We start from the raw sequence: 26,820 nt of genomic DNA on the forward strand, positions 1-26,820 counted from the left end.
ACAAATACCACAGTTATTACTAAATGATGAAATGAGCTATTGCATCATGACTCCTTGGGGTCTGGCAAAACACTCGTGTCAGCTGGCACGGAAACTCAGTACGGAAACTAAGTACGGTTGACTCTTCCCCTCTCGGTCACTCAGATTTTATTACTCCTTTCCTCCCCACCCCACACCTCCCGACCCTTCCCCATCCAACCTTTGCCCCAAATCACTTACCAAACAATGTTTCTGAGAAGCTGGAGGCCAGGGAGATTCTCCTTGTAAAGAAACAAAGGTTTTGCTGTCACCATTGGTAAAATCTCTCCTCGTGCACCCTTCCAAGCCACCAGCCCAGATGAAAGAGTGTTGCAATGTTTTTATGGTCTTAAGGGATCTGGAACCCATTCCTCTTCTTACAGTGTAAATCCGGCTTCACTTTGCATGGATTCACTTTACCCAAAATGCAAAGGATGGATAGAGAAAGAGCATTTTTATTATCACAATTTACTCCATTTTATGAAACAAAGAAAAAGGACATGTCAGAGATATTCCTTCTAAGAGAGGAAGAGATCCCCTGAGATGACTCCTCCCATAAGAGAGACCCAGATCCACAGGGCAGCGGTCCTTGGCGGCCAATCACGGCACAGCCGCTTCAGCCCGGCGACCTCGGATTTTCCTGGATATCTTGTAGAGCTCCATCGTGGCCTTTGCATCTTCCACAGAGGAATGCCCACTCCAACCAGTCTGAAAAATAAGAAAACAGTGGTATTTAATAATAATAATGATAATAATAATAATAATAATAATGATAGCATTTATTCATTCATTCATTCAATCGTATTTATTGAGCACTTACTGTATGCAGAGCACTGTACTAAGCGCTTGGGAAGTACAAGTTGGCAACATATAGAGACGGTCCCTACCCAACAGTCTAGAAGGGGGAGACAGACAACAAAACAAAACATTTTAACAAAATAAAATAAATGGAATAAATATATACAAGTAAAATAAATAAATAAATAGATTAATAAATATGTACAAACATATATACATATATACAGGTGCTGTGGGGAGGGGAAGGAGTTAAGGCTTACTATGTGCAAAGCACTGTTCTAAGCACTGGGGAGGTTACAAGATGATCAGGTTGTCCCACGGGGGGCTCACAGTCTTAATCCCCATTTTACAGATGAGGTAACTGAGCACAGAGAAGTTAAGTGACTTGCCCAACTTGTTGTTGTTTTATGCTGTCGAGTTGTGTCCAACCCATAGCGACGCCATGGACACATGTCTCCCAGAATGCCCCACCTCCACCTGCAATTGTTCTGGTAGTGGATCCATGGAGTTTTCTCGGTAAAAAATATGGAAGGGGTTTACCATTGCCTCCTTCCACAAAGTAAACCTGAGTCTCTGCCCTCGATTCTCTCCCATGCTGCTGCTTCCCAACACAGGTGAGTTTTGACTTGTAGCAGATTGCCCTCTACTCACTAGCCACTGGCCAAGCTAGGAATGGAAAGGATATGGCTCTGCTTAATGAATGATGATGGCATTTGTTAAGTGCTTACTATGTGCAAAACACTGTTCTAAGCACTGGGGGGATACAAGATGATCAGGTTGTCCCACGTGGGGCTTACAGTCTTAATCCCCATTTTACAGATGAGGTAACTGAGGCTCAGAGAAGTTAAGTGACTTGCCCTAGGTCACACAGCAGACATGTGGTGGAGCTGGGATTCGAATCCATGACCTCTTACTCCAAGCCCATGCTCTTTCCACTGAGCCACACTTCTTCTCTTGAGCATGTAATGTGTGCAGAGCACTGTATAAAGCATTTGGGAAAAGTACAGTACAGTAGAGTTGATAGAGACGTTCCCTGCTCTTGGGTTTTACCCACCCCACCCTCCTCCCCCTGCCAGCTTGAGGGCTCAAAGCCAACATGTCTCAGGAAAGAGCCAACATGGGTGAACTGGCATCCGTTAGTGGTAGAGAGGTGAGAAGCAGTGTTGCTCAGTGGAAAGAGCATGAGGCTGGGAGTCAGAAGACCTGGGTTCTAATCCAGTTCTGCCACTTGTCCACTGTTTGGCCTTGACCAAATCACTTCACTTCTCTGTGCTTCAGTTTCCTCATCCGTAAAATGGGCTTAAATCCTCCTCCCTCCCAACTATACTATGAACCCCATGTGGGACAGCGACTGTGTCCATCCTGTTAATCTTTTATCTATCCCAGTGTTTAGAACAGTGTTTGGCATACAGTAAGTGCTGAAAAAATATAATAATAATCAGGCAGTCCTCCAAACCCCTATTTGGGCAACAACCCCATCCAGGGATCTGTGCCCCAGGTTCTTGGGTGAGGGGGTGGGAGTTTCCATTGGAAATTTTACATCTCCAACCAGTGTCCAGAGAATACCCACAGCCACAAATTGGAACTCTGATAGGGTGAGAAGTGGGATTCAGAATGAAAAGCAGCGTGGTCAGGTGGTACAGCCCAGGCCTGGGATTCAGAAAGAGCTGGGTTCTAATCCTTACTCTTCCACTTATCTGATATAGCATGGCATAATGGCATGGGCCTGGGAGTCAGAAAGTCTTGAGTTCTAATCCAGATCTGCCACTTGTCTGCTGTGTGATCTTGGTCAAGTCACTTCACTTTTCTGGGACTCAGTTCCCTCATTTGTAAATTGGGGATTGAGACTGTGAGCCCTTTGTAGGACAGGGACTGCATCCAGCTTGATTTGCTTGTATCCACCTAAGCACTTAGTACAGTGCATAGCACATAGTATGCCATAATCGTTGTTATTATTATTATTATTATTATTATTATTATCACTTCATCTCTCTCTGCCTCAGTTACCTCATCTGTAAAATGGGGATTAAGACTGTGAGCCCTATGTAGGACAGGGATTGTGTCCAACCTGATTATCTTGTACCTACTCCAGGGCTTAATACAGTGCCTGGCACATAATAAGCACTTAACAAATGCTATTTAAAAAAAAAAAAAAAGATTCCCTCTCACTGTCAAAGGGCAGTGCCCCCCTGAAAATTAAATTGATGTTGTAACTTCACCAACTACATTGATCTACTGTGCCGGAGCCTCACTGCCTAGGGGCTTGGGAGGCCATCAGAACTCAAAGATGCAATCCCTGTCTTTGAGAAGCTTGCAGTGCAATGGGGAACACAGGCAGACATTTTACAAATTCACGGCAGTCGAATGATTATGGGGATAGACGTAAATGATGTGATGAATAATCAACAGTAGTGGAAAACATCTGAGGGCTGAGGTGGTTGAGAGCAGCCAGGGATGGAATGGGATGGTTAAGCTTCTCAGTTCCTGGACCCTTCTGGTAGGATGAAAGAAATGGAGAGGTCGTTAAGCTGAGAGGACCATGGAAAGGAGAAAAGCAATGTCAAAAGGGAGGATCAGAGAGGCTGGGGATGTCAAGGGGACCCCTTTCAACCATGCTGCCACCCACACCCAAAGTCACGTGGCAGACTAGTGGTGGGGTCAGAATTAGAACCCGTGTTCCCTGACTCACAGGCCTGGGCTCTATCCACTAGGCCATGCTGCTTCCCAAATCCCTCAGGAACCTCTTCCAGTTAGGGTTTGACCCCCTGAGTGCCCAGGAGTCCCTCAGAGGGTGGAGAGATGGCCCTTCTGCCTCCGCTGCTGCTGGAGACTGTGAGCCTCTCTTCTAGACTGTGAGCCCGTTTTCTACACTGTGAGCCCGTTGTTGGGTGGGGACCATCTCTATATGTTGCTGATTTGTACTTCCCAAGCGCTTAGTACAGTGCTCTGCACATAGTGAGCACTCAATAAATATGATTGAATGAATGAATGAATGGATGAAAGAATGAATGAAGCAAAGTGTGCTGCTGCTGCTGGTGGTTAAAGGGGAGAAGATGGGGATTTCCTCATTCCCTGCCAACACACCATGCCCAATGCCACTGCCACCAGACTCTTTGGTGCTGCCTAAGACCTGCCTATCCCCCGTCCCGATGCTGGCTGAGGTGGGGACCCTGATCTCCCCATGTGAGCCCCGAATTGCTCCATTCCACCTTTGGGCCCCAGGATCTGAAAGTGAAGTGAGGCACCACCATGACCTTAGATAAAAATAAATAAAACCAGCCTTGATTAAGTGTTGACAAGCACCCAGAACTTCCAGGGGATGGGGTTAGCCTAATTGTTTCAGACATCCCAGGAGACCCATGGTTTGTCTCGCTCTAGAAAGAGAAACCACGCATCACTGCTGCCCTGGTTATGCAGGAAGACCATATCTCACTGCTGTCCAGTTACCAAGGAGACAACGCCTCACTGCTGCCTGGTTCCCAGGAAGACCTCACCTCACTGCTGCTCCAGTTACCAAGAAGACCACACCTCACTGCTGCTCCAGTTACCAGGGAGACCACACTTCACTGCTTCTCTAGTTACCAGGAAGATCACACCTCACTGCTGACCCAGTTACCAGGGAAACCACACCTCACTGTTGCTCCAGTTACCAGGAAGCCCATACCTCACTGCTGCTCTAGTTACCAGGAAGACCACACCTCACTGCTGCCCAGTTACCAGAGTGACCACACCTCACCGTTGTCCCAGTTACCAGGGAGATCACGCTTCACTGTTGCCCTGATTACCACGAAGACCACACCTCACTGCTGCTCCAGTTACCAGGAAGACCACACCTCATTGCTGCCGCACTGCTGCCCTGATAACAAAGGTGACCATCCCTCACTGCTGCCCTCGTTACCAAGAGACTACACCTCACTTTTTCCCTGGTTACCAGGAAAACCAAATCTCACTGCTGCCTCGTTACCAGGGAGACCACACCTCACTGCTGCCCAACTACCAGGGTCAACACGCCTCACTGCATTCCTGGTTACCTAAGAGACCACATCTCACTGCTGCTCTGATTACCAGGGAGATAACACCTCATTGCTACCTGGTTATCAGGAAGACCGTACCTCAATGCTGACCCAGTTACCAGGGAAACCACACCTAACTGCTGCTCCAGTTACCAGGAAGACCAGGCCTCACTGGTCCTCTGATTACCAGGGAGACCTCACCTCACTGCTGCCCTGGTTACCAGGGAGACAATGCTTAACTGCCACCTGCTTACCAGGAAGACCACGCCTCAATGCTGACCCAGTCACCAGGGAAACCACACTGCACTGCTGCCCCAGTTACCAGGGATACAATGCCTCACTGCTGGCCGGGTTACCAGGAAGACAATAAGTCTATCTGATCCAATTAACCTTGAGTCAATGGCTCAGCCACTTTAAAGAGAGACCACTGGGGCAACTCAGAGAAATAACAAGAAGAGCAGTAGACAGCAGAGAACAGGTCACAGTTTTGGGCTGCCTCAGTTTCCCAGAGCGGGCAGACCAGGGGCTCCAAGGGGCTCAGATGGGCAGCATCTCCTCCCAGTTGTCTACCTTGGGGGATGATAGGAAGGTCCCCAGACTCCTGTCTCCTCTGCCATCCGAGGTTTTACCCCAGTGGTGAAACCCTAAACTGTACCTACGCTGAGGAGGCCAGTCTGTCTGGCTTGGAGCTGGCCTGTCTCTGGTCTGGTTCTGATACAGTACCCAAAGCTTGTGTATCTGGCTTTTTGTTTCTGACACCGACCCCTACCCTGGCACGGCTCCTATGACTAAGTTCCATGGCTCAGACGTTGAGCCAGGCACACACGGACCTGGGAGGGGAATGCAAAGCTCTGGGGATGTGGGTGTGGGTGTGGAATGGGGGGGAGGGGGCAAGGAAGAGATCAGAAATCCTCCTGGAACAACACCTGAGGATTGGGCAAAATTCTCAGGCTTGTGTAAAATCGTACCCACTGCATCACCTGGTGCCAGGCATAATTCATGAGATTGTCACGTACCCTGTCCAGTGCTTGGGAGCACCATCACTGGCCACTCTTGGAGGGCAGGCCTGTGAGTCAAAGGACCTGGGTTCTAATTCCAGTTCCACCACTTACCTGTTGTGTAATCTTGGCAAATCACTTCTCTGGGCCTTAGTTCCCTCATCTGATTCAATACCTGTTCTTCCTCCTACTTAGACTGTAGCCCCATATGGGACCTGATCGTTTTGTATCCCCCTGCCCTTCCAGCACTCAATACAGTACTTGGCACATAGTAAGTGCTTAACAAATAGCACAGTTACCTCTGCTGGCTCCAGTCCCTTCCCAGGGGGCCATTCCTTGGATTCCTGAGTCCTAGTATCTTTAACTCCCTTCTACGTTGCCCTGACCTGCTCTCTTTATTCACCCCCCTTCCCAGTCCCACAGCACTTATGTACATATCTGTCATTTATTTATTTATATTAATGTCTGTCTCCCTCTCAAGTCTGTAAGCTCAATATGGGCAGAGAATGTGTCTATTAGATTGTTATATTTTACTTTACCAAGCATTTGTACAGTGCTCTTCACACAGTAAGTGCTCAATAAATATAACTGACTGATTGACTGATTAGCAGCGGCAGCAGCAGCATCCAGAGCCAGGAATCCTCGGCTTGCCAAAAGAACCGGCACCTGCTAGACTGCTGCTTGCCTTTTAGAGCTGGAGGCTCAGAGCTCTTCCATTTAAGAGATGTGGACCTGAGCCTCAGATGGCTGCAGTTTGGTTTGCCTCAGACAGGCTGGGTTGCTGGGAAAGGGGGCCAGGAGTTGGGCAGCTCCTTGGCTGCCTAGGCTAGGGCCCTCAGGAAGACGGGAGTCAAGGAGGATAATGCGTCCAGATTCTCCCAGGCCCGGGCCAGGTTGTAGAACAATAGTAGTGATGATAATAATAATAACAATAGATAGTGAGATTTGTTAAGCACTTATTATGTGTCAAGCACTGTTCTAAGTGCTGAGGAAGATACAAGGCAATCGTGTCAGACACAGTCCCTGCCACATATGGGACTCACAGTCTAAGTAGGCAGGAGAAAAGGGACTGAAGCCCTAACTTAAAGATCATCATCATCATTATCATCAACAGTATTTATTGAGCACATACTGTGTGCAGAGCACTGTACTAAGCTCTTGGTACTAAGTCAGTACAGGTGAGGAAGCTGAGGCCCAAAGAAGTGAAATGACTTGCCCCAGATCGCAAAGCAAATAGGTGGAGGAGCCTGGATCAGAACCTAGGTCCTTGACTCCAGGCTGTGTTCTATCCATTAGGCAACATTGCTTCTCTCAGATCATCAGGTACCACCTGGGGCTCACAGTCTAAGCAGGAGGGAGACCAGGCAATGAATCTCCATTTTTCAGATGAGGGAGCTGAGACCCAGAGAAGTTTCACAAGCCACACAGCCCTCAGATGACAGAGCCGGGATCGGAAGCCAGTCCTCTGGCTCCCAGGTCTGTGCTCTATCCACAAGGTGTGCTGCCCCTTTAGGGAGGTGCAGGGAACAGGGGAGAGGATGAAGGCCCCTTGAAGTCTCACCTGGATGTTCTTCTTGAGGATCTTCAACGTGAGGACCTTGAGGGAGACCCTCCGGCAGGCCCCCAGCCCGCCCACCTCCCAGAGCAGCCGGTCCTTGGAGGTGTCATAGATCTCATAACTTGCCATGTCTGCCTTCAGCGCCTCAAAGTCGTGCTGGAGGTCATGGCCAACCACCAGTTTGCCCTCCAGGAGCCTCAGGATCTACCCCGGAAGACACAAGTCATACGTCAGAAAATTCCCAGGTGCTGATGCGACCTACCCTGCAGAAGCCGTCCAGGAGTCCCTTGGGGTTCCTGCCGTCAGTTACTTCAGGCAGAGCCCTCGCCAGAAACGCCTGGATGTGTGCCTAGGCCCACATCTTGGTTGGCCTACCTCACTTCCTGTCCGGCCACTTGCACCACAGCCTCCTGGTCTCCAAATGGTTCCAAGGGAGAAGCAGTGTGGCTTAGTGGTTAGAGCACAGGCCTGGGAATCAGAAGGATTTAGGTTCTAATCTCAGGTCTGCCACTTGTCTGCTGTGTGACCTTGGGTGAGTCACTTCACTGCTCTGTGCCTCAGTTACTTCATCTGTAAAATGATCTGTAATCTGTAATCTGTAAAATGTAAGACTGTGGGGCCATAATGATAATAATAACTATTATTATTATGGTATTTGTTAAGTGCTTACTATGTGCTAGGCACTGTACTAAGCGCTGGGGTGGATACCAGCAGATCAAGTTGGACACAGTCCCCACCCCACATGGGGCTCACAGTCTCAATCCCCATTTTACAGTTGAGGGAACTGAGGCCCAGGGAAGTGAAGTGAATTGCCCAAGCTCACTCAGCAGACAAGTGGCAGAAGCCGGGATTAGAACCCATGACCTACTGACTCCCAGGCCCCTGCTCTAGCCACTACACCATGCTGCCTCCAGTCCCATGTGGGACAGGGACTGTGTCCAATGTGATTAGCTTATGTCTACCCTAGCGCTTAGGACAGTGTCTGGCACATAGTAAGTGCTTAATAAATACCATAAAAAAGAAGAGCAGTGTTGGCAGGGGGGGCGGGTTCAGGGGGCATCCAAACCCCGAACTGTACCAGCTTGACCTGCATCGTGTGCTCAGGACCCATGAGATCCCGCAAAGAGCAAGAACATCACGGCTGGGACAGCAAGGCTGAGTTAGGCTGTTAGAAGCACACCGAGTCCTGAAGAAGGAAGCCGTTCAACTCTGCATTTGGTCCTGGGAGTGGGTGGGTGGGTTTTTGCCATTTGGTTTGGGTTTGTTCCTTGTCGATAGCTGTTCTGTCTTCTAATAAAATCAGGTCAGTGCTGTCCTGTCCCATTTCCATGGTGAAGCCATCTGACAGTTCTCAGAACTCAATCAATCATATTTTTTGAGTGGCTTACTATGTGTAGAGAACTGTGCTAAGCAGTTTTGAGAGCATGCTAACAGAGGTGGAGGACACATTCCCACCCCACGAACCTACTACATACAGTCCAGAGGCCCAGCGCCCTACACCAACTTAAGTCCTAGGCCTTAGTTTGTTTTTTTTTAATATGATATTTGTTAAGCACTTACTATGTGTCAAGCCCTGTTCCAAGCGCTGGGGTAGATAAAAATTCATCAGGTGAGGCACACTCTCTGTCTCACATAGGGCTCACAGTTTAAATAGATGGGAGGAGTATTGAATCCCTATTTCGCAGATGAAATAACTGAGGCACAGAGAAGTGAAGTGACTTGGCCAAGTTCACACAGCAAGCATTTGGCAGAGGTGGGATGAGAACACAGGTCCTCTGACTCCTAGGCCCGGGCTCTTTCCACTAGACCATGCTGCTTCTTGTTGGAGAAATGGAGGAAGGCAGAACTGCTCACAGGAAGTTGTCTCTCTAAGCTTCTATGACTTGTAGTGCCCAGGCTGAGTCCTGCACGATGGCATTAAAGTCACGCCAGGTGACATGCCACTCTCCTTCTCCCTGCCCACACCCCAGCCCCCACAGCCTGAAACAAGCCCAGGGCCTCGTCTGGTTCACGGGCTCTGTCCCAGACTCTTTCAGCTCTCCCCCAGGTTCAGTTAGGGGAGACAGTGTGATTAGACAAGGGTTCTTGAACCTTCCCCCCCCACAAAAAAAGTAGGCTTAAGCACTTCTCCTCTACTGCCCAGCATCACTTCCATTAACCGCCCCCCACACTCAAGCAACTGTTGACATCAGCGGAAACTGCTGCATCCCCAAGTGGTGAGCAGTTTGGCCTATTGGATAGAGCATGGACCTGGGAATCAGAAGGACCTGGGTTCATTAATTCATTCATTCAATCGTATTTATTGAGCACTTACTGTATGCAGAGCACTGTACTAAGTGCTTGGAAAGTACAATATGGCAACAAATAGAGACAATCCCTACCCAACAATGTGCTCACAATCTAGAAGGGAGGAGACAGACAACAAAACAAAACAAGTAGACAAGCATCAATATAAATACATAGAATTATAGATAAATACACATCACTAATAAAATAAATAGAATAATAAATATGTACATATATACACAAGTGCAATGGGGAGGAAAGGGGGATAGAGCAGAGGGAGGGAGTAGAAGAGATGGAGAAGGGAGGAGGAGCAGAGGAGAAGGAAGGCTCAGTCTGGGAAGGCCTCCTGGATTAATTGAGCTTTCAGTAGAGCTTTGAAGAGGGGGAAGTGTGCCAGTTTGGCAGATGTGAGGAGGGCGGGCATTCCAGGCCTGAGTTAGGACATGGGCCAGGGGTCGACGGTGGGATAGGCGAGAACGAAGCACAGTGAGAAGGTTAACAGCACTGGAGCAGAGTGTGAGGGCTGGGCTGGAGAAGGAGAGGAGGGAGGTGAGGTAGGAGGGGGCAAGGTGATGGAGAGCTATGAAGCCAACAGTGAGGAGTTTTTGCTTGATATGAAGGTTGATAGGCAACCACTGGAGATTTTTGAGGAGGCGGGGTGACATGCCCAGAACATTTCTGTAGAAAGATAATCCTAGCAGCAGAGTGAAGTATAAACTGAAGTGGGGAGAGACAGGAGGTTGGGAGATCAGGAAGGAGGCTGATGCAGTAATCCAGTCAGGATAGGATGAGTGATTGTACTAACAAGGTAGCAGTTTGGATGGAGAGGAAAGGGAGGATCTTGGAAATGTTGTGAAGGTGAGACCAGCAGCTTTTGGTGACAGATTGGAAATGTGGGGTGAATGAGAGATCAGAGTCAAGGTTACGGGCTTGTGATTTGGAAAGGATCGTAGTGCTGTCCACAGTGATGGGAAAGTCAGGGAGAGGACAGGGTTTTGGAGGGAAGATAAGGAGCTCAGTCTTGGATATGTTGAGTTTTAGGTGGTGGGAGGACATCCAGGTGGAGATGTCCTGAAGGCAGGAGGAGATGCGAGCCTGGAAGGAGGGAGAGAGAACGGGGGACGAGATGTAGACTTGGGTATCATCTGTGTAGAGATGATAGTCAAAGCCGTCGGAGCAAATGAGTTCAACAAGGGAGTGAGTCTAGATGGAGAACAGAGGGGACCAAGAACTGACCCTTGAGGAACCCCTACTGTAAGGGGATGGGAAGGGGAGGAGGAGCCCGTGAAGGAGACTGGGTTCTGGTACCGGTTCCACTACTTCTCTCTGTGTGATCTTTGGCAAATCACTTCACTTCTCTGTGCCTCAGTTCCCTCATCTGTAAAATGAGGATTAAGACCGCCAACCCCATGTGGGTCATTAACTGTGTCCTACTTGATTATCTTATATCTAGCTCAATGCTTAGTACAGTGCCTGGCACAGAGTAAGTGCTTAACAAATACCATTTTTTTAAAAAGTGACTTGTCTGGTGTTAGCAATCGTGTTTCTGGAAGACTTGTCATGGTGGCAGCAGGCCGCATCTCCAGAGCCTGAGCCCGGGGAAAAAAATCATCCCTAAGTGCCAACTTGCATTTCATAATAATAATAATGATGGCATTTGTTTAGCACTTACTATGTGCCAAGCATAGTTCTAAGCACTGGGGAAGATACAAGGTGATCAGGTTGTCCCACACGGGGTTCACAGTCTTAATCCCCATTTTACTGATGGGGGAACTGAGGCCCAGAGAAGTTAAGTGACTTGCCCATGGTCACACAGCTGACAATTGGTGGAGCTGGGATTTGAACCCATGACCTCTGACTCCCAAGCCCGTGCTCTTTACATTGAGCCATGCTGCTTTCATGAACTCCCACAGCTGATCCGAACTAATGGTGAACCAGGAGACACTCCCAGGTGCTGTTCCCTTAGGATTCTTATCTTAGCGAGTACAACTGAAGAGAAAATTGTGTTTATTATTTTTTAATGGTACTTATTAAGTGCTTACTATGTGTCAGGCACCATGCTAAGCACTGGGGTAGATACAATTTAATCAGGTTGGCTGCAGTCCTTGTCCCACATAGGGCTCAGTCTTAATCCACATTTTATACATGGGGTAACTGGGGCATGGAGAAGTTAAGTGACTTGCCCAAGGTCAGGCAGAAGACAGGTGACAGAGCTGGGATTAGAACCCAGGTGCTCTGACTCCCAGGCCTGGGCTCTTTCCATTCGGCCGAGCTGCTGTTTATATTAAAATTTGAAGAGAACTTCACAAATCATACAGAATAGGTACTATGAGTCTGGGTTCAAATTTGCACAGGCGATGATAGATAATTGGTTTTAAAAACTTACATTTTGAGGAGAGATGGGGGTTGAACAGGGCTGATTTAGAAAAATTTACCCAGGGAGACAAAACACCTCAGGTCAACCCTGAGAGCTCTCCTCGCTTCACTCTGATTTGTTCTCTGTCCTCAAAATCAAAAGTATTTATTGAGCATTTACTGTGAGTAGAGCATGGTACTAAGTGCTTGTGAGAGTACAATACAACAGAGTTGGCAGACGTGATCTCTGATAATAACAATAATAATAATAATGGTATTTGTTAAGTGCTTAGTCTCTGCGAGGTAAGCGCTGGGGTAGATACAAGGTAGTTGGGTTGGACACGGTCTCTGTCCCAATCTTACATTCCACAACCCACAGTACCGGACACTGAGCCTCTATTTCCCTATCTGAATAATGGGAACGTTAGAGAAGCTATGTGTCTGGTAGAAAGAGCATAGGCCTGGGAGTCAGAGGATCTGGGTTCTAATCTCAGCTCCGCCATTGGTCTGCTGTGTTAACTTCTCTGGTCCTGAGTTACCTCACCTGTAAAATTGGGGGTAAGATCGTGAGCCCCATCTGGGACAGGGACTGTGTCCATCTTGATTAGTTTGTATCTACCACAGCGCTTACTGCAGTGCCTGGCATATAGTAAGCACTAAAGAAATACAATTTTAAAAAATTAGGCCTAAGGATGCTGGCAAAAACCAGAGATGCAGAAACCTGGGACTAACAGAAACTTTCAGGAGAGTTGTGACAATGTCCCCACTGTTGCTGGTGGAGAGGGAGCCTCTGCTAATCATCATCATCATCATCAATCATATTTATTGAGCACTTACTGTGTGCAGAGCACTGTACTAAGCGCTTGGGAAGTACAAGCTGGAAACATATAGAGACAGTCCCTACCCAACAGTGGGCTCACAGTCTAAAAGGGGGAGACAGAGAACAAAACCAAACATACTAACAAAATAAAATAAATAGAATAGATATGTACAAGTAAAATAAATAAATAGAGTAACAACTATGTACAAACACATATACATATATACAGGTGCTGTGGGGAAGGGAAGGAGGTAAGATGGGGGGGATGGAGAGGGGTATGAGGGGGAGAGGAAGGAAGGGGCTCAGTCTGGGAAGGCCTCCTAGAGTAGGTGAGCTCTCAGTAGGGCCTTGAAGGGAGGAAGAGAGCAAGCTTGGCGGATGGGCAGAGGGAGGGCATTCCAGGCCCGGGGGATGACGTGGGCCGGGGGTCGATGGCGGGACAGGCGAGAACGAGGTACGGTGAGGAGATTAGCAGCAGAGGAGCGGAGGGTGCCGGGTGGGCTGTAGAAGGAGAGAAGGGAGATGAGGTAGGAGGGGGCGAGGTGATGGAGAGCCTTGAAGCCCAGGGTGAGGAGTTTCTGCCTAATGCGCAGATTGATTGGTAGCCACTGGAGATTTTTGAGGAGGGGAGTAACATGCCCAGAGCATTTCTGGACAAAGACAATCTGGGCAGCAGCATGAAGTATGGATTGAAGTGGGGAGAGACACGAGGATGGGAGATCAGAGAGAAGGCTGATGCAGTAGTCCAGACAGGATAGGATGAGAGCTTGAACAAGAAGGGCAGCGGTGTGGATGGAGAGGAAAGGGCGGCTCTTGGCAATGTTGCGGAGCTGAGACCGGCAGGTTTTGGTGACGGCTTGGATGTGAGGGGTGAATGAGACAGCGGAGTCGAGGATGACACCAAGGTTGCGGGCTTGTGAGACGGGAAGGATGGTAGTGCCGTCAACAGAGATGGGAAAGTCAGGGAGAGGGCAGGGTTTGGGAGGGAAGACAAGGAGTTCAGTCTTGGACATGTTGAGTTTGAGGTGGTGGGCAGACATCCAGATGGAGATGTCCTGAAGGCAGGAGGAGATGCGAGCCTGGAGAGAGGGGGAGAGAGCAGGGGCAGAGATGTAGATCTGGGTGTCATCAGCGTAGAGATGATAGTTGAAGCCGTGGGAGTGAATGAGGTCACCAAGGGAGTGTGTGTAGATCGAGAACAGAAGGGGACCAAGCACTGAACCTTGGGGAACCCCCACAGTAAGGGGATGGGAGGGGGAGGAGGAGCCTGAAAAAGAGACTGAGAATGAAGGACCGGAGAGATAAGAGGAGAACCAGGAGAGGACAGAGTCTGTGAAAACAAGGTCAGATAGCATGTTGAGGAGAAGGGGGTGGTCCACAGTGCCGAAGGCAGCTGAGAGGTCGAGGAGGACTAGGATAGAGTATGAGCCGTTGCTAATCTTCTCACTGTGTCTCGTTCTCGACTGTCCCGCTGTCCACCCCGGCCCATGTCCTACCTCTGGTCTGGAATGCCCTCCCTCCTCACATCTGCCAAACTAGCTCTCTTCGCCTCTTCAAAGCCCTATTGAAAACTCACCTCCTCCAGGAGGCCTTCCCAGACCTTTTACCTTCCCCCCTTTTACCTCTGCTCTTCCTCCCCTCCCCATCACCCTGACTCGCTCCCTTTGCTCTACCTCCTCCCTGCCCCACAGCACTTGTGTATATATGTACATATCTATAATTCCATTTATTTATATTAATGCCTGTTTACTTGTTTTGATGTGTACCTATCTATAATTCTATTTATTTATATTGATGCTATTGATGCCTGTTTACTTGTTTTGATGTCTGTCTCCCCCCTTCTAGATTGTAAGCCCATTGTGGGCAGGGATTGTCTCTATTGCTGAATTGTACTTTCCCAAGCACTTAGTACAGTGCTCTGTACACAGTTACCACTCAATAAATACGATTGAATGAACGAATGAATTAGAGCACAGGCCTGGGAGTCAGAAGACCATAAGTTCTATCCGGTCTCTGCCACTTGTCTGCTGTGTGACCTTGGGCAAGTCACTTCGCTTCTCTGTGCTTCTTCTTCTGGATGCAGCACTCCCTCCCCCTACTGGTGGTGTTCAGGACTATGTCCCTCCCCACTCAATCAGTCAAATTTATTGAGCACATACTCTGTGCGGAGCATTGTACTAAGTCTTTGGGAGGGTAATAATAATAATTATGGTACTTGTTAAGTGCTTACTATGTGCCAAGCACTGTTCTAAGCACTTGGGGTAGAGAGTACAATCTACCAGAGTCGGTAGACACATTCCCTGCACAAAACGAGCTCACAGTCTAAAGGGGGAGACAGACATGAATAAAAATAAACAAATTACAGATAGTACTTAAGTGCTGTGGGGTTGAGGGTGGGATGAATTCCCTGCCCTCTAGACTTGTGAGGTCACTGTGGGCAGGGAATGTGTCTACCCAACTCTGTTATATTGTACTCTCTCAAGTGCTCAGTATAGTGCTCAGCACACCGTTAGCACTCAATAGATACAATTGACTGGTTGATTGATAGGTGACCCAGAAGAGAGAGGGAGAAGAGGAAATGAGGGCTTAGGTAGGGAAGGCCTAATTTTCAAGGCCTTTTGAAAACTATTTCCTCATGCATAGTCATCCCTAGTCATCGTCTTTAGTCACGCTCAGCCCTTACGTACATGTTGATTCATGCCCTCCATTTGTTTATTAAAAGAATACCTGTATCACTCATTTAATGATGCATTATTTATTGATCAAATGTATTAAATCAATTGGTTTCATTTATTTAATAAAATGTAATTTCATTATTACTTTGTTACTCTAGTCTCACCCCATTAAAGTTTAATAATTATTAATTATTAAACTTCATTTATTCATTTTTCTACAGTCTTGCAGTCACTGGTTGTAATAATAATTAATAATTATTATTGTGATTATTATTGTGATAATAATTATTATTGTAATTATTATTGTAATAATAATTAATAATTATCGATTATTAAACATCATTTATTCATTTTTCTACAGTCTTGCAGTCACTGGTTGTATCCTTACAACTGTTTCTGTCCCCACAGCATTCGATGTTTTCTGTCTGTCTCCCACATTAAATTGGCAGCTCCTCCAGGGCAGGGACTGTGTTTCTACTTCTCCCCACATTAAGGACTTAATAACACTACTAATAAGAATAACTCTTGTATTTGTTAAGCGCTTAATATATGCCAAGCACTGTACTAACTGCTGGGAAAGAAAGAAAATAATCAAGTCCCACATGAAGGAAGGAGAACAGGAGAACAGGAGAAATTAACTCCATCAGGTCTGAGCTCCCCAAAGTCACCCTCCCCCTTCTCCATCCTCCCAGCTCTCAACCCTCTCCGCTACTCTCCCATCCTTCACAGCAGTATTTTCAGATGAGATCTCTCTCTTCTCAAGTGCTACTCCGTCCACCTGTGCTTCAGACCCCATTCCCTCTCATCTTCTTAAAACTCTCGCCCCTTCCCTCCTCCCCTCCATAACTTCCATCTTCAACCGCTCACTCTCCACTCTTTCCTTCCCCTCTGCCTTCAAACATGCCCATGCCTCCCCCATCCTAAAAAAACCCTCTCTTGACCCCACCTCCCCTTCTAGTTATCGCCCTAGCTCCCTCCTACCCTTCCTTTCCAAACTCCTAGAATGAGTCATCTACACTTGCTGCCTCGAATTCTTCAACGCCAACTCTCTCCTTGACCCCCTCCAATCTGGCTTCCATCTCTTACACTCCACCAAAACTACCCTCTCAAAGGTCGCTAACCTCCTTCTTGCCAAATCCAATGGCTCCTATTCTATTCTAATCCTCCTCGACCTCTCAGCTGCCTTCGACACTGTGGATCATCGCCTTCTCCTCAACAAATTATCCAACCTTGGCTTCACAGACTTTGTCCTCTCCTAGTTCTCCTCTTATCTCTTCAGCCATTCATTCTCAGTCTCCTTTGTGGGCTCCTCCTCACCCTCCCATCCCCTTATTGTAGGGGTTCCTCAAGGGTCAGTTCTTGGTCCCCTTCTGTTCTCTATCTACACTCACTCCTTTGGTGAACTCATTCGCTTCCACGACTTCAACTATCATCTCTATGCTGATGACACCCAAATCTACACCTGCTCTCTCTCCCTCCCTCCAGGCTCATATCTCCTCCTACCTTCAGGACATCTCCATCTGGATGTCTGCCCGCCATCTACAACTCAGTATGTCCAAGACTGAACTCCTTATCTTCCCTCCCAAACCCTGTCTTCTGCCTTTCATTCATTCAATCACATTTTCCCTGACTTTCCCATCACTGTAGACAGCACTACCATCCTTCCCGTCTCACAAGACTGCAACCTTGGTGTCATCCTCGACTCTGCTCCCTCGTTCACCCTACACATCTAATCCATCACCAAAACATGCCAGTCTCACCTCCACAACATCACCAAGATCCGCCCTTTCCTCTCCATCCAAACCACTACCTTGCTGGTTCAATCTCTCATCCTAACCCGACTGGATTACTGCATCAGCCTCCTCTCTGATCTCCCATCTTCCTGTCTCTCCCCACTTCAGTCTATACTTCATGCTGCTGCCCAGATTATCCTTGTACAGAAACACTCTGGGCATGTTACTCCCCTCCTCAAAAATCTCCAGTGGCTGCCTGTCAACCTATGAATCAAGCAAAAGCTCCCCACTCTCAGCTTCAAGGCTCTCCATCACCTTGCCCCCTCCTACCTCACCTCCCTTCTCTCCTTCTACAGCCCAGCCCACACCCTCCACTCCCCTGCCGCTAACCTCCTCACTATGCCTCATTCTCGCCTGTCTCGCCATCAAGCCCCAGCCCACATCCTTCCCTTGGTCTGGAATGCGCTCCCTCCACACATCTGCCAAGCTAGCTCTCTTCCTCCTTTCAAAGCCCTACTGAGAGCTCATCTCCTCTGGGAGGCCTTCCCAAACTGAGCCCCCTTTTTCCTCTCCTCGTCCCCACCCCCCCCCCACCTCCTTCCCCTCCCCACTGTACTTGTATATATTTGTACAGATTTATTACTCTATTTATTTTACTTATACATATTTACTATTCTATTTATTTTGTTAATGATGTGCATATAGCTATAATTTTATTTGTTCTGATGATTTTGACACCCGTCTACATGTTTTGTTTTGTTGTCTATCTCCCCCTTCTAGAATGTGAGCCCGTTGTTGGGTAGAGACTGTCTCTATATGTTGCCGACTTGTATTTCCCAAGCACTTAGTACAGTGCTCTGCACACATTAAGTGCTCAATAAATACTATTGAATGGATCAATGAATGAACAGGTATTGAATCCCCATTTTGCATCTGAGGGAACTGAGGCACAGAGACATTAAGTGACTTGGCCAAAGTCACGCAGTAGGTAAGTGGTGGAGTTGGAGTTAGAAGCCAGGTCGTCTGAATCCCAGGCCTATCCCACTTGGCCACACTGCTTCCTACAGGTCATGCTGCTTCCCAGGCTACTGATGAATGAGTTAATGAATGTGTGAATGAACACTAGTAGTAAAATCCTTGCCCTCAAGGATTTTAGAATCTAAGGGACTACTATCTTTATCCCCATTTTACAGATGAGGTAATTGAGGCCCAGAGAAGTGAAGTGACTTATCCAAGGTCACCCAGCAGACAAGTGGCAGAGCTGGGATTAGAACTCAGGTACTTCTGATTTCCAGGCCCTTGTTCTATCCATTACGCTAATCCTGTCTATGGACTATCTGGGCCTCAGGTTTCTCCTCCTCCCTCCTTTGCCCACTTTTCAGTGCTCCAGGCACACCTAGGGGTTATGCTGTGAGTGAGGGATAAAAGATGTCTATCAGTCAATTACTCTGTTTGGGAACAATTCTGGTAATGAGGTTTGGTTGCTAAACAGAGATTTTTGGATAATCTGTGGATTTTGATGGCCTGAATTTTCCCAGGCCTCCCAGTGGCTAGGATAGGGGGAGAAGAAGAGATCTGGGCACCCCTGGTCAGTCTGACTACCAGATCCCAGCTGCATTTAAACTACCGCTGTCGACCCCTGGCCCACATCCTAGGCTTGGAATGCCCTCCTTCCTCACATCGGCCAAACTGGCTCTCTTCCCCCCTTCAAAGTCCTACTTACTGAGAGTTCACCTCCTCCAGGAGGCCTTCCCAGACTGAGCCCCCTTTTCCTCTGCTCCTCATCCCTTCCCCATCACCCCTACTCCCTCCCTCTATTCTACCCCCTTTCCTGCCCCACAAATATGTGTATATTTGTGCATATTTATTATTCTATTTATTGTTTTAATGATGTGTATATATCTATAATTCTATTCATCTATTTTGATGCTATTGATGCCTGTCGACTTGTTTTGTTTTGTTGTCTGTCTCCCCCTTCGTGAGCCTGCTATTGGGTGGGGATTGTCTCTGTGTTGCCAAATTGTACTTTCTGAGCGCTTAGTAGAGTGCTCTGCGCACAATTGAATGAATGAATTAATTAATTAATTAATTAATCTCCCCCCGGCACCTCCCAGGCCAGAAGACACAGCTTTTGCTGCCTCCTCAGTCGCCAAGGGTCTGGCCTAGCCCGCCTCTCCTGACCTAGATTGACATGGGCACACAGTGTCCACAGGTATTTCCATGGGCACCCTAGTGCATACCAGAAAAGTTTGAGCAGTGCCCCCGAGACCTCGGGTCTCCTGTAAGCCGGTCCTTGCCCCTTAACACTGCCCTCCTGGTTTTACCCATGAAGCAATGTCAACTTAGGAAGGGGAAGTGGTTTTCTCGGGAACTTTGGCTAGACTGGATGAGACAGGAAGGAGATGGGCTCCCAGAACCCACTCAAGCCTGAGGGGAGGGAAGGAAGGCTGCCAAGCCCCAGGCACCTCCTGCTGGTGGGTAAACCCAGTACCCTGCACCCCACCCCTACCCACCATCTCGTACCTTCAGAGGGCCAAGCTGGAGGGATGAGGCGAGCCAGGGCAGCAATGCAGACAGTTGTCTAGTCCCAGGGCTGGGTAATCCCTAGACAGTTGAGAATGCCCCAGAGTGGGAAGTTTTCTGGGATTCAGGCAATACTCTCCTCCGTTCCTTCCCCTCTCCCAGGATTCCCCCAAACTTTAGAAGGGTCTGGAAACTTATCCTCCCCTCCCCCAGACCCCAATCCAGCTGTCCCCCTGACCACCCCTTTTCCACTCCAGAGAAAACCAGTAGGGCAGACAGGGGACTCCCCAAATCCCTACCTATTCAGTGGTCTCTCATTCCCCGGGGCCTGAAAGCGTTAGCACCAACCCGACCCGGAATGTATCTGTTTATTGTTGTATTGTACTCTCCCAAGAGCTGAGTACAGCGCTCTGCACACAGAAAGAACTCAATCAACACAATTGAATGAATGATTGAATGAATAATCCGTCCACCCCTAATCCTGGGAACAGGACGCTGTTTAGCAGTCCTGGAGTGATGGTTTAGATGTCACCAATACCCCCAACTCTACCCCACGGGGGTAAGGACTAAGCCTTCCTACAATGCCCTGTTCCTGGAGGAGCACCCAAACGTCCCCTCTGGTAACCTCCTGTTACCACAGCCTGGAACTCCCTAACCCATCCTCTACCGAGGTTTTTTTAAGGGACTCAGCAGAGTCTAGAGTGACAAAGGAAAAATTTCCTGGATTTTCAGTTATTCTTAACCAGTTCCAGGACCCCCTCAGAGCCATGGACAGTCAGTCGATCAATCAGTCAATCGAGGGCTTATACTGTACAGAGGACTGCATTGAGCAGTTGAGAGTGTACTGTAGAATTAGTGGACATGATTTCTGCCCTTAAGGAGCTTACAATCAAGTTGGGGAAGACAGACACTAAAATAAATTACAGATAGGGGAAGAAACGGAATATAATCACATATATGCTTGAGAAGCACCACAGCCTAGTGGAAAGAGCCTGGGCATGGGAGTCAGAGGACCTGGGTTTTAATCCTGACTTCGCCATTTGCCTGCTGTGTGACTTCAGGTAGGTCACCTCGCTTCTCTGTGCCTCAGTTCCCACATCTGCGAAATGGAGATTCAATACCTGGTCTCCCTTCTACTTGGACTGTGAGCCCCTTGTGGGACCTGATTATCTTGTATCTACCACAGAGCTTAGTATAGTGCTTGGAGCAGAATAAGTGCTTAACAAATGATATTTATTATATATATATATATATATACATATATATAAATATAGAGATATATATATGAGTTGTGCATCCATCCAGATGTCCAGCCCAGCTTGCCAATATCTGCTCCACCACCCTCCACACTCACCTCCTCCCGGGCCTCAGAGAATGGCGTGGCACTCCTCATGTCCTCCTTGCACACCCCGCTCACACGTGTCCGGTAATCTGTGATGGTCCCCTCGGGCCGGATGAAGCGGTCGTATAGCACGTTGCCGTGGTAACCCACCAGGCTGCAGCGAGCCAGGCCGCTCTCATGGCCCCCGGGACCCAAGCCCACCATCTCACAGTCCAAAGAGACCACCTGGCTGATGTCCCCCATGAGCGTCTGGAGGGCTGGAGGAGGTGGGCGACTTTCAGGACACAGGAACGGGCTCTAGGGGGAAAGCAGAGGAAAGATAGGGATCCCAGCAGATGGACCTTCCCCTCCCTCCTCGGGCAGGAAGTCAAAAAAGGGTTGAGATTCAGGCCCCTGGGATCTAGAAACAACTTTCAGAAGAGTGGGAGGGTTTCTTTTCTTTTCTTTTACCGGCCTGGGAAATTGAAACTGAACCAACCTCTGAGAAGCAGCATGGCCTAGAGGAAAGAGCACGGGCCTGGGAATCAGAGGACCTAGGTGCTAATTCCGTCTCTGCCACTTGTCTGCTGTGTGACCTTGGCCAAGTCACTTCACTTCTCTCTGCCTCAGTTATTTCATGTATAAAATGGGGATTAAGATTGTGAGCCCATGTGGGATATGGACTGGCCAACCTGATTAGCTTGTATCTAGAAGCAGCGTGGCTCAGTGGAAAAGAGCACAGGTTTTGGAGTCAGAGGTCATGGGTTCAAATCCCTGCTCCGCCAATTGTCAGCTGTGTGATTTTGGGCAACTCACTTAACTTCTCTGTGCCTCAGTGACCTCATCTGTAAAATGGGGATTAAGACTGTGAGCCCCCTGTGGGACAACCTGATCACTTTATAACCTCCCCAGTGCTTAGAACAGTGCTTTGCACATAGTAAGTGCTTAATAAATGCCATTATTATTATTATTATTACCCCAACACTTTGTACGGTGCCTGACACATAATGAGCACTAAACAAACACCAGAAAAATGAAACAAACCCCAGTTCCAGCCACCCTATTGGCCACCTGAGCTGGCGACACTTGAGACTTGTTCATTTCGTTTACTTTCTCCTATCAGGCGCTTTCATCAGCTGCCATGTCGCCCTCTGGACTGTAAAATTCCTCGAGGTAGAGGTCGCCTCTTTCGCTTCTTCTAGAGTTCCCCAAAGCCCTGCTGTGGGTCTAGAGTGCTGGTCTGGGAGTCAGGAGACCTGGGTTCCGCCTGTAGCAGATAACCTGGGCAGGGACCGTCCTGGCACCTGGTGACACACGGCACCCCTGCCCGCCTACTCCCCTGTTGCACCTGTGCCCATTCCCTGGGGAACACTCCTGGCAAGAAAGAGAGGGATCTGGTTAATCTCTAATTAATTCCTCTGCACCAAATCTTGTGAGACTCTTCTGCTGTCCCTGATGGGAGACCCCAATCAATCAATCAATCAATCAATCAATCAACGGTATTTATTGAGCGATTACTGGCTGCAGAACACTGTACTAAGTACTTGGGAGAGTATAACAGAGCTGATAGACATGGTCCCGACCCACAAGGATCTTAGTCTAGAGCCTAATAATAATAATAATTGTGGTATTTGTTAAGCGCTTACTATGTGCCAGGCATAAGCACTGGGGTGAACAGAAGTAAATCAGATCAGACATAGTCCCTGTCCCACATGGGGCTCTCAGTCTTAATCCCCATTTTACAGGTGAGGTAACTGAGGCCCAGAGAAGTGAAAAGGCTTGTCCACGGCCACACAGCAGATAAGGGGCAGAGCTGGGATTAGAACCCATGATGTTCTCACTCCTAGGCCCTTGCTCTCTCCGATATGCCATGCTGCTTAGCCTTGTCATGTTCCCTAAGTGCTCTGCACTCAGTAGATGCTCTGAACGCAGCTCTACACACCATATATCCTCAGTGTCTACTGTGGATCCCCCCTCCCCTACCTAGACTGTAAGCTCCCGGTTAAACTGTAAGCTAGTGGTGGGCAGAGAAGAGAATGTGTCTACCAACATGCTTGTATTGTACTTTCACAAAGGCTGAGTACAGTGCTCTGTACACAGTAAGTGCTCAATAAATACCATCGATGACAATGATCACCTCAGAGCCCTCACCCGCATCCTGCCTCTGTCTTAGAATGCCCTCCCTCCTCAAATCCAACAGGCAATTACTCTCCCCACATTCAATGACTTATTAAAGGTACACCTCCTCCAAGAGGCCTTTCCCCTTTCCTCTTCTCCCACTCCCTTCTACGTCACCCTGACTTGTTCCCTTGGTTCGTCCCCCCTCCCAGCCCCATGATACTTATAATAATAATAATAATAATAATAATAATAATAATAATAATGTTGGTATTTCTTTGGGACTTACAATGTGCCAAACACTGTTCTAAGTGCTGGGGAGGATACAAGGTGATCAGGTTGTCCCACGGGGGGCTCACAGTCTTCATCCCCATTTTACAGATGAGGTAACTGAGGCACAGAGAAGTTAATTAACTTGCCCAAAGTCACACAGCTGACAATTGGCGGAGCAGGGATTTGAACCCATGACCTCTGACTCTCAAGCCCATGCTCTTTCCACTGAGCCACGCTGCTTCTGTCATTTATTTATATTCATGTCTGTCTTCCCCTGTTCTAGACTGTAAACTCATCGTGGGCAGGAAATGTGACTGTTTATTGTTGAATTGTACTTTACCAAGCACTTAGTACAGTGCTCTGCACACAGTAAATGCTCAATAAGTACAATTGAATGAATGATGAAGATGTTGTTGCTGATGATGATGGATCCAGGACCACCGATTCACCCAACGCTGACCGGCTACTACCCCGACTCACGCAATGCAAGCTGGAAATGCTGTGCGCGGAGCATAGGGAAACAGGAGGGAAAAGAAAGTAGGACATAGGAGATGATATGCTGCCCAGATATGCTCTGTATTTTAAATACTTTGTTCTATCCTTTTTTCTGGTATTTGTTAAGCACTTACTATGTGTCAGGCACTGTACTAAGCATTGAGCTAAATACAAGCTAATCAGATTGGACACAGTCTAGGTAGTAATAATTATTATAATTATGATGGTACTTTTTCAACACTTACTGTGGGTCAAGCCCTGTTTTAAGCATTAAAATAGATACATAAAATGAGAAGCAGCATGGCTCAGTGGAAAGAGCATGGGCTTTGGAATCAGAGGTCATGGGTTATGTTGCCAATTTGTACTTCCCAAGTGCTTAGTACAGTGCTCTGCACACAGTAAGCGCTCAATAAATACAATTGATGATGATGATGATGGGTTCAAATCCCAGCTCCACCTATGTGTGTGTGACTTTGCTGTGTGACTTTGGGCAAGTCACTTAACTTCTCTGGGCCTCAGTTCCCTCATCTGTAAAATGGGGATTAAGACTGTGAGGCCCCCATGGGACAACCGGATCACTTTGTAACCTCCCCAGCGCTTAGAACTGTGCTTTGCACATAGTAAGCACTTAATAAATGCCATCATCACCATCATCATCATCATCAGATACAAGTTAATCAGGTTGGATGCAGTCCCTGTTCCACATGGGGCTCGTAATCTTAATCCCCATTTTAGAGATGAGGAAATTGAGGCACAGAGAAGTGAAGTGACTTGCCCAGGGTCATAAAGCAAACAAGTGGCAGAACCGGGATTTGAACCCAGGTCCTTCTGACATCCAGGCCCGGACTCTATCCAACAGGTCCAACCACTTATCCTTCCGGTTATTTTTCACGCCATTTACACCCAGTAGCCAGACATTCTTTAGAGTGCTAAAAGGTTAGCAGGGTGACAGCAGCAGAAAATCCCTGCTGGCCCTCAGGGCTGAATGGCCTGGTCCTGGCCAGGGTTTTGGCTAGTTAAATCATGGTTCCTGAGTCCACACTGGATGCTCCCCGGAAGAGGATAGTGCTGAAGCATTCAGGGCTGAGTTGGGGGGTTTTTACGGTTCTCTAAATTCTAAATTCTTCTCAACTGTAGGCTCATTGTGGGCAGGGAACGTGTTTACCAACTTGGTAATGTATTCTCCCAAGCACTTACACACAGTAAGTACTCAATCAATCAGTCAATTAATGGAACTTAGTGCTAACTGTGTGCAGAGCACTGTAATAATGATGGTATTTGTTAAGCACTTACTATGTGCGAAGCACTGTTCTAAGCGCTGGACTAAGTGCTTGGCGAGAGTAATACAACAGACGTTGTAGCAGACGTTCCCAGCCCACAATGATTACCCTGTATCTACTCCAGCGCTTAGAACAGTTCTAGGCACATAGTAAGCGCTTAACAAATGCCATAATTATCATTATTAAGAGTTTACAGTCTAGAGACTGTATGATTAATAGACTATGCAACCCAATTTGCTTGTATTCAACCCAGTGGTTAGTACAGTGCCTGGCACATAGTAAGTGCTTGGCAAATGCCATATTTATAGAAGTAGCCCGGGGTAGTGGATAGAGCACAGACCTGGGAGTCAGAAGGTCTTGGGTTCTAATCCCTGCTCTGCCACTTGTCTGCTGTGTGGTTTGGGCCCGTCACTTCACTTCTCTGGGCCTCAGTTCCCTCATCTGTAAAATGGAGATTAAGACAGTGTGCCCTATGTGGGACACGGACTGTTTCTAACCCGATTTGCTCGTATCCACCCCAGTGCTTAGTACGGTGCCTGGCACATACTCAGTGCTTATCAAATACTGTCAGTATTATGATTATTATTATTGTTATCATCATTAACATTATCATTATTATCACCACTATTAAGCTCCTTTTAGCCAGGGAATGCATCTAGCAGCTCTGGGACATCGTACTGTCCCAAGTGCTCAGTATGGTGCTCTGCAAGAAGCACTCAATAAATGCGACTGATCGATTGAATCTGGCTGTTGGAGTCTGAGAGCCCCAGGGAGCGCTGCTCAGGGCCAAGCCCCGGTCCCCAGCCCCAGCTAGTACTGGAGTCCTCCGACCATGCCAAGCTCCCCCCACCCCCAGGTCCCCACAGCCATTCATTCATTCAATCGTATTTATTGAGCGCTTCCTGTGTGCAGAGCACTGTACTGAGCGCTTGGAAAGTACAGTACAGCAATAAAGAGAGACAGTCCCTGCCCACACCGGGCTCACAGTCTACAGGGCGGGAGACAGACATCACTTACTGTGTGCAGAGAATTGTATTAAGCTCTTGGAAAGTACAATTCAGCAATAAAAGCCGTCGATTCTCGTTCTCCCCAACGCCCCCCTCCTTCAGGGACCTAGGGCAGGTGACCCAGGTGGTCCTTCCCCCCCCTCCCCCCCCCCCATCCCGCCAATTCTCTCTCTGTGTCTCTGTGTCTCTGGGTCTCACCTGGCGTCCGGTCCTGCCCCGCGTCCTCCCCGGGCCTCCAGCGGGTCCCGCTCGGGTCCGTCCGTGCCACCCGCCGGGCAATGCCCCTCTGTCCCTCTCCTCTGCCCCTCTGGGCCCCTCCCTCCCGGGGCCGGGCCCGGTTTCACCCGTGACTCATCTTTGACGTGGGACCCGGGAACCCTCCAAAGGCACTTTCGGTTTCGCTGCAGTTGGCGAGGGTCATCGGGAGCCCCGGGCCGAGCTGGCCGGTGCCCTCCGGTCCGGTCCCCGCACACGGCCGTCGACCGAGAGAGAGAGGACAGTCCGGTCGTCCCCGCCCCCGGGGATCGTGGGACACAGGACAGTCCGGTC

General features: G+C 48.3%; 1 protein-coding gene across 1 annotated transcript; it reads right to left on the reverse strand.

Annotated features, from left to right (window-relative positions):
- Window positions 1–495: 495 nt before the first annotated feature.
- On the reverse strand, window positions 496–26,551 carry ISG20 (interferon stimulated exonuclease gene 20). Its single transcript, XM_038747074.1, has 4 exons — window positions 26,470–26,551; window positions 21,132–21,416; window positions 7,389–7,589; window positions 496–726 (listed from the first exon to the last, which is right to left on the reverse strand). Exons 2-4 carry the CDS (start codon window positions 21,360–21,362, stop codon window positions 619–621), a joined length of 540 nt encoding a protein of 179 aa, XP_038603002.1. The 5' UTR covers window positions 21,363–21,416; window positions 26,470–26,551; the 3' UTR covers window positions 496–618.
- Window positions 26,552–26,820: the final 269 nt, after the last annotated feature.

The sequence above is a fragment of the Tachyglossus aculeatus genome, chromosome 5 (assembly GCF_015852505.1).
Source record: "Tachyglossus aculeatus isolate mTacAcu1 chromosome 5, mTacAcu1.pri, whole genome shotgun sequence".
In the NCBI taxonomy this organism is placed as follows: domain Eukaryota; kingdom Metazoa; phylum Chordata; class Mammalia; order Monotremata; family Tachyglossidae; genus Tachyglossus; species Tachyglossus aculeatus.

What these genes read in the sequence shown, in the direction of transcription:
- ISG20 (XM_038747074.1), bottom strand. Translation starts at nt 21,362, where the DNA reads ATGGGGGACATCAGCCAGGTGGTCTCTTTGGACTGTGAGATGGTGGGC. An exon ending in TCTCTGAGGCCCGGGAGGAG is followed by an intron (nt 7,590 to 21,131) that starts GTGAGTGTGGAG and finishes CTTCCGGGGTAG; the next exon opens with ATCCTGAGGCTCCTGGAGGG. An exon ending in TCCTCAAGAAGAACATCCAG is followed by an intron (nt 727 to 7,388) that starts GTGAGACTTCAA and finishes CTTATTTTTCAG; the next exon opens with ACTGGTTGGAGTGGGCATTC.